General features: G+C 43.9%; 2 protein-coding genes across 2 annotated transcripts; both read right to left on the bottom strand.

The window, feature by feature from the left end:
* Positions 1-3,016: 3,016 nt before the first annotated feature.
* Positions 3,017-4,462, bottom strand: LOC146260431 (uncharacterized). The gene is made up of 2 exons (XM_084669891.1): positions 4,167-4,462; positions 3,017-4,076 (listed from the first exon to the last, which is right to left on the bottom strand). Exons 1-2 carry the CDS (start codon positions 4,378-4,380, stop codon positions 3,892-3,894), a joined length of 399 nt encoding a protein of 132 aa, XP_084526017.1. The 5' UTR covers positions 4,381-4,462; the 3' UTR covers positions 3,017-3,891.
* Positions 4,463-5,654: 1,192 nt separating this feature from the next.
* On the bottom strand, positions 5,655-6,685 carry LOC146260430 (zinc finger protein 862-like). Its single transcript, XM_084669890.1, has one exon. The coding sequence runs from the start codon at positions 6,552-6,554 to the stop codon at positions 5,973-5,975; it is 582 nt and encodes a 193-aa protein (XP_084526016.1). The 5' UTR covers positions 6,555-6,685; the 3' UTR covers positions 5,655-5,972.
* Between the last annotated feature and the right edge of the window lie 815 nt (positions 6,686-7,500).

The following is a 7,500-nucleotide window of genomic DNA, read 5'->3' as shown; positions in this document are numbered from 1 at the left end:
GGGTGAGAAGCTCGGTCATCCGGGAGGGGCTCAGAGTAGAACCGCTGCTCCTCCGCGTCGAGAGGAGCCAGCTGAGGTGGCTCGGGCATCTGATTAGGATGCCTCCTGGACGCCTCCCTGGTGAGGTGTTCCGGGCACGTCCCACTGGGAAGAGGCCCCGGGGAAGACCCAGGACACGCTGGAGGGACTATGTCACTCGGCTGGCCTGGGAACGCCTCGGGGTCCCCCAGGAAGAGGTGGTGGAAGTGGCCGGGGAGAGGGAAGCCTGGGCCTCCCTGCTTAGGTCCTTGCCCCTGCGTCCCGATCCCCGGACAAGCGGTAGATGACGACGACGACGGCATTCTTTTTGGAGTCAAACTCTCTGGACAAAGCATGAACAAAATTGAATACCTTGTAAAATCGGGATTAAGACTTTTTAATACCTTTTAAGGGCCTTAATTTTCCCTAAATGGATTTATCAACTTTTAATACTTTTTAAGACCCCGCGGATACCCTGTTTCCCCTCATTATTGACAAACCTGAAAATAAAAAATATTTGGCATGCTGTAGCTCGGCTGCAATAACCCGCTTTATTTTCTCCCCCATTAGCTCAATCAATTCCTCGCATATTGTAGAAGACAGATAAGATGTACTGCCTCCACCCTTCTGACCATATTTCTGAATGTGATAAGCCAAAAATGAATCAAACTGAGAAATCAGCTCTAATATTCCCAAGTAGTTTCCATTGTGCGCTGACCCTAGAAGCTCATCGTCGCCACGGAATGGGAGGCCTCTCTCACTTAAAAACTTGATCACGGAAACAACGCGCCTCAGCACCTTTTTCCAATACTTGCTCTTCCTTCCAGTTGCCACACAAGGGATGCATCAACAGTAGCAATTGCTTTACATCGCTGTCAGTGGCGGCTGGTGAAAATTATTCTAGGTGGGGCTGTGAAATATTCAGTCAATTCGGTAACCATCCTAATACAATTTAACACAAACTGCATGATACGAGTTCTCTGTGAAATAGTAATTATTTAATTAATGCACACAGCTATTAGCCTGACGTTGTCATACTCATAATTCTAGTCAGAATATGAGTCTGAAAACTCTCTGTTGGGCTGTGACTACGGGGCATGTTTCAGCCTAACTCGTAAAACAAATGCCTCTACGCTCAATTGGATAGACCTACAACCAATCAGAGCAACGTAATATGTTGTTTGTTGAAAACGAATTCAACCCAAGGGCCCTTTTGTGACGTTGTTGATTACGTTACTGTTGATCATCTGTCCATCATCATATAAAGCCCGTCCTGGCAATTTCATTGGTCCACCCAGATCCTGGTTTTCTGTAGTTGTTTCCCAATACGAGACCCTCCAGACCCAACTTCCCGACCAAATCTTTTTGTGGGCGGGGAGAAATTGGGCTGGCAGCCAGGCTAGTAATCCAGCCATGGCTAGCATATTTTGATTCCGAAAAGGAAGTGACGCTACAGGTCGACGCGTCAAAAAATGGCTGGGCACAATGATCATGCAAGAAGGCAGACCAGTTGCATATGCATCCAAGCTGCTTAACAGCACGGAGCAGAATTACGTCCAAATAGAAAAAGAGCTTTATGCAGCCCTATACGGGTGTAAGAGACTCCACGAATACCTCTATGGGTGACATGTAACCGTGGAATCAGACCACAAGCCAATACTTGGAATGCTGCTTCAGCATTCCAAGTATTGTTCTTTGAATCTTAATTCAACTTCTTCATATTCTTCTTCTTCTATTTCTTCCGTGACACCTTTCAGCGCCTTCAAATCTTCAGTTATTAAAACCGTTCAACTATCAAAAAATTCAGCATTTTCAGGCCATGGGCGCTATGACTTTTTAGCTTTGTACCTCTTATGCTTGAATTAATATAAATCTATATTCATAATATTTTTTACATGGGTTTCCAATGAAGTTTTCTTTCAAATCCTCTCAAACTTCTTAAAACTTCTTCAACTTCCAAATCCTTCTTCTTCCTCAATCTTTCAGCTAGAGACACCATTTAAACTTTAAAATGTTGACAAAACTCTAAACTATTTTGAAATAATACAGCTTTTTGATATCTGTTCAACTTTTTTCAATATCACTGATTGTGTTTCAAGACTTTTTCAAACCGTTTCTGAGATTTTCATGGGTGTGTACGTTAAAGCCTACAATGCAGAATGAAACGCTTAGAGTGGAGGGGAGCTTTGGATGTTGTTGAAAAAATATTTCTCGTTTGCCAGCATTGCCACAATTTTCGCTGTTCATGCTTCGTTTTTGGATCAATAGTTAGCTAATTTTGTGCTGGTTGTAGACAGATATCTATGGAATCCAACAGACTTGCACATTTGTTCAGAGCCCCACGAAAGCGAGACAAAGTCCAACTCTTGCCCCATATAGTCCAATGCAAATCTGGTGACAAATTCGTCAGAGAGAGCTAAAACAACCAGATTTAGAAACTGCCGGTAGAGTCGTATTTCTGACCGCACAGACATATAAAGGACATGTCTGGTTTCGGCAGAGTCTTGAGTTTTTTGGGATTGGACGTACAGTTTTGTGTCTAGGTGAACTTGTTTGAGGTGTGGATTCTAGCTAGATTTCTGTTATTCTCTGCCCTGGAGACACAAGACAAGCTATTCAGTCAACCCGTCTCATTAAAAGACTAAGAGCACCACAACACAACTACTACCACTACCGATACGGCAATATCTTATGTCACACTACAACTACTAATTCTGCAGATGCTGCTAATATCTCTTTTACCAACTACTATGCTAATGGAACTGTTTTGTTCTATTACGCCCCTGAGTGCGTTCACCTGACCATGAGAAACCCGATAGCAATGTTGGTTTATGCCACTCTGTTTACATGTGTAATTAGTACTGCGATTACTCAAACACGTCTACATGATTCTTTTTATTAATTGTTGTATACTCCACGGACAAAACTTGCATCATCATCCTTCTGCAACAAAGTGTCGCCGTGTCTTCCTGTATCGGCCCTACTGCTGTATGTTTCATTCAATCAACACATTGAATCCTACTAAGAAAGCCGAGTAAACGCACTCAATAATAGGCGACATCTGCTACTGATATTACTATTCCAACTAATTTCAGCTGTTAAAACTATAATATTCTTGTTACGACTAGCTAGCCTACTTAACTTACTTTCTTAACTTACTTTAACAGTTCAACTTTCAGCTTCTCCCACATTGTAGGCTATTTAAGCTCTTAGCTTTGTTGATGCAGTTCAGCTTCCACACTGCCTCTTGAAATTCAACAATTTCTTTGATTGCTTCACAACATTCAAACGTATTCTCCCGCATTGTATTTAAGCACTTAGCTTTGTTAGAAGATGCAGTTCAGCTTCGACACTCCCTCTTTTGTGTGAATCATACATTTTTTAAATTAATTTCAGATTTCAGCATTCCAACGCATTTTCAGCAGGAAATGCATGTTCTAGTTTAATTTCAAGTCTCATTGAAACACTGACACTTTCTCTCTTATACATACACAAACTGATATACACTTCATTAAATGAGGCAGATTAAACAACAAACTAACATTCCTCCACCCATCCTCCCCACTTCTAGTACCATACAATTTACTCCTGCTCATCAGAATCAGATTCTGAAGAGGAGCGTTCTTCTTCCCCTCAATGAACTTTGGCCTTCTAGGCCGGATGCTAGCCTGATGCCAGAGCTGGATAGCAGGGGTGGGGTCATAATTCTCAATAGAGGGACTGGATAGCTGGACAGTCAGTAGGTCACAGAGGCTTCTTGATGTAAGATGGGACCTCCAGTCATTTTTCACTAACTTCATTTGATTGAAGCCTCTTTCACAGCATGCAGTAGAGGCTGGCACAGTGAGAATGAGGTCAACCAGGCTGAGGATGTCAGGGCACTGCGGTTGCAAAGACCATTTTTGGCCAGGTCTTCATGTGGAGACTCTCTCCCATCTCATACAGTCTGGTCTTGAGTATGGTCCACTGATCTGGGATGAGCTCAACAGCGACCCCCGAGGATGTCAGGATGCTCTGGAAGTGTGTAGTTAATTCCTCCACTTCTGATTCACCAAATTCTGAAAAGAAACAATGAAACAACATTGAGTTGTATGCTTTCATGACTTTGTAGATGAAATGTTATGTATGAACCTAAACCACATACATACCTTTAGAGCGATCTGCATCAGGCCAACTGTTCAGATTCACTAACTTTGTAGCTTGGAGAATCCCTATGGTCATGTCGGTGAAGCTACTTTGCAGACTCTGGCAGAGTTTGTCGAGCAGCTCAAACTTGGCCTTCATGACACGGTTTAGGACGCTGTCATCATTCTCGTGCTCCTTCATACAGGCTTTCAGCTTGGGCCTAGGTCTGTGGTACATTTACATTAGTTAGTTTATTTAAAATATTCAGCTGAGCAGCAAACACATTAACACACAACTTTTCAGTTCTCTGACACTCACCTGGTTTTGTATTTTGTGAGCACTGTTTGGGTGGCTGTTAGGCAGGGCCGGATCCAGGGGGGGCTGGGGTTTTCTGCCGCGCCCCCCCCCCCCCCCCCCCCCCAAGCTCCTTTTGACTTCAGCCAATATGGTTACATGTTGAAGTTATGAAAAAGTCTGTTAGTGCTTTCAGTAATATGCTTTTTTTTTTTTTTTTTACCAATCTTTTAAAAAGATTCCCCAGTGATTGTCTGGTTGATAATGGGCAACGTAGGTTAGAGCTCCGCATCCACGTTTACCGATAAAAGTGAAATCAACCTCGAATCTCTTGCCACTGTTTTCGAAGTTATTGTATATCGGTCTTTTGTGGAGGATTTTTGACCAATAGTAAAGTTTAGCATTGGTGTTTAATGTTAAACCCTGGAATTTCATACTTCTGTTTCAGTTTTAATCTTTATTTGTTTTCGTAGAAGATACACGGGTTAAAGACGTTTACAGTAGGCTAGTATTTTAGCTTTGTTAGCTTGTTCTTTGCTTGCGTGTTTGTACCTACAGAGAAAAACCTTTCATCATGCATCGATTTCTGATCCCAAAACCATCTACTACTGCCCCTGCGACAAGGGATATTAAACTCATAGCCAACTCTAGAGCAGGCCGAGCGTGCTGGTCCTAGTGGAAGCACTTCCCTGTCTCTCGGTACCAACGTTACCTGCTGTGGTTGAAGGCGAGCATGGTTTGAATGACAGCAATCCAATGCAGCCTGTTCTTCATACGTGCACATTTTAGCCAAGGTAGGCATCGCACTCATACTTGGTTAGAGTAGTCAGCCAAGCTACATGAATGTTTCTGCTTCCCCTGTCGATAATTTGGAGCCAGAAATGATAAATACATCACCTTCATAGACAAGGTTTTACCAAAGGAAGCGGCGGCGGTTTAATTTACATAGAGCTCCAAAAACTATTTTGCACTCAAATGAATGTCCAAAATGTTTTGTGGACGATCCTATATCCAGCATCACACAAGCCCCTAATGTTTATAGCGTATGGCTCCGTGCCTGATTAACACTCGGATCGTGAAGCAGACTCAAAAATGCTGAAATAATGGTTATATAAAAATTATACGACCCCCTTCCGTTATCATGATGCCCCCCCAGAAATGTTCACAGCCCCCCCAGTCAAAGCAGGCTGCATCCGGGCCTGCTGTCAGGCAGCTGTGTACTTCAGCCACTGTGATAACTGAGGTTTGAAGAGTCAGAGAGAGGCTGCTGAGGTGAGTCAGGCAATCATGCATGAAGTTGCAAAACATGAAACATGCTGGATCCTGGCAGGTTTGGAAGCAGTGACGTGCTTTCCTCTTCTGCACTGCATTCACCCCTTCAGCATCTGGTGACTGAATTTGTATACAAAATCAGTCAAATCAATAAAAAAAAAGTCATTACTCAATTTAAACATTTTATATGAGTGTAAGTTAGTTCAATTTATTAAATTACATATTCCTGACAGTAAACTGACCTAACCTAACATTCAAGTTCTCTACACTGTTATTTTGCCTACCTGGTCTAGGTGCTGGGTAAGTCCCTGGTAACCCCTCAAAAAATGGTCAATGGCCCTGAGGAGGTGAGAACCCCACCTGGTGCCTCCAACCCTAGTTGGTACAAGGGGATTCTGGCCCAGAATCTTGAAGCTGTGCTTTAGGTTTGCCCTGTTGAGAGCACTTTTACGATAGAATGTATGCAGCCCTGACAGCACATCTTCAAACTGTTTTGCCATAGAGCAGCTCTTAATGGCATCCTTGAAAGCTAGTTCCAAGTGGTGTGCCATACAGTGAATACCCAGGACATGCATGTTACTTTCTCTCAGCCTGCTCACTACTCCTTTACATGTCCCTGTAATCACCAACGCACCATCAGTTGCACATGCCACCAACTTGGCCTGCCACTCTTCTCCACTGACCTCCCTCATCATATTGTCTATTGCCTGAGCGATGTTCTCACCGTCTGCTTTCTCCACATCCTGTATCCCTACAAAGTGGACCTCCACCTTACCTCGGTTGCAGAAGCGCATATACAGCATTTCCTGTTCCATCACGGCAGTGTCAGTAGACCCGTCAGACATAATGGAGAGGAATTTTGCTGCTGCTATCTTTGACTGAAGGGTCTTCCTCTCATCTGCAGATGTGCTTAATAAACACCCTGGCTTGCTTCCAATTCACGTATGTGCTACCTGTGCCAATTCCCTTTTTCTCATCTATTCTAGAAAATAAACAATGAAAAGTATAGTTAGAAGTCACGCTAAATATCGTACCATAGCACTAACGTTATAGGCTACTTTATGCATATAAACTAGCCTAGCTACTGACATTAGTTACATGGGCGCTATATTCTTCTGACCTTACTCAGCATTTAATCTACAATTCAACATTTCATTGACAAAAAAACCCCACAAAACACTTACTTACATTGCCATTCGTGATCTTGAAATGCCCTTCCTTTTTTAGCGATTGCGGGGGCGTTCCGAAACAGTATTTTCATTTTATCTAACCGGCCGTCTTCAGGGCCGTCTTCAGGCTGGTAAGTGTCTTCATGGCAGCCGTATTCTCCGGGGCTGCTTTTCCCTGTGGTGTCTTTTTGACCTGGATGTGGCATTTTGATGATTCGTGGTCTTTTATTGCTTCAAGTTTGCGTAATTACGTGCCACAACGCCCCTGAAGACTAGGGTTGAGCTAGCTGTAGTGGGGGGATCCTCTCCTGTGGGGCCGACACTTCAGGTGGAAGATTGACCTTGGCCTGGTGGCTTTGGCGGCTGTGGGGGACTTTATTGGGGCTCCGTCGGAAGAGCTGTTGGCGGGGTTGTTGAATGACCAGCTGTTGGGGCTCGCTGACCGTTATGGCAATGAGGTTGGTGGCAAGCGGCTAAAAAGGTTTGGTGCGGTCGATTTTGGCAGCACTCCTACGGACCATGGGGTTCGGCCAGGTGGGGGTGGCTGTCATTATGGTCAGGGATTGGGGCATGGGAAGAAGGAGTGCCCTGTCTTGAGGGATGGGGGCAGAGGGTCATCCTC

The sequence above is a fragment of the Hypomesus nipponensis genome, chromosome 13 (assembly GCF_054491055.1).
Source record: "Hypomesus nipponensis isolate SF chromosome 13, ASM5449105v1, whole genome shotgun sequence".
Classification (NCBI taxonomy): domain Eukaryota; kingdom Metazoa; phylum Chordata; class Actinopteri; order Osmeriformes; family Osmeridae; genus Hypomesus; species Hypomesus nipponensis.
This window is presented reverse-complemented; position numbering and strand designations above follow the sequence as displayed.

Bases quoted from the DNA above. Each gene is read 5' to 3' on its own strand.
- LOC146260430 (XM_084669890.1), bottom strand. From the start codon at position 6,554: ATGTCTGACGGGTCTACTGACACTGCCGTGATGGAACAGGAAATGCTG.
- LOC146260431 (XM_084669891.1), bottom strand. From the start codon at position 4,380: ATGTACCACAGACCTAGGCCCAAGCTGAAAGCCTGTATGAAGGAGCAC. The intron at 4,077-4,166 runs GTATGTATGTGG...GTTTCTTTTCAG, and splicing joins TGATGCAGATCGCTCTAAAG to AATTTGGTGAATCAGAAGTG.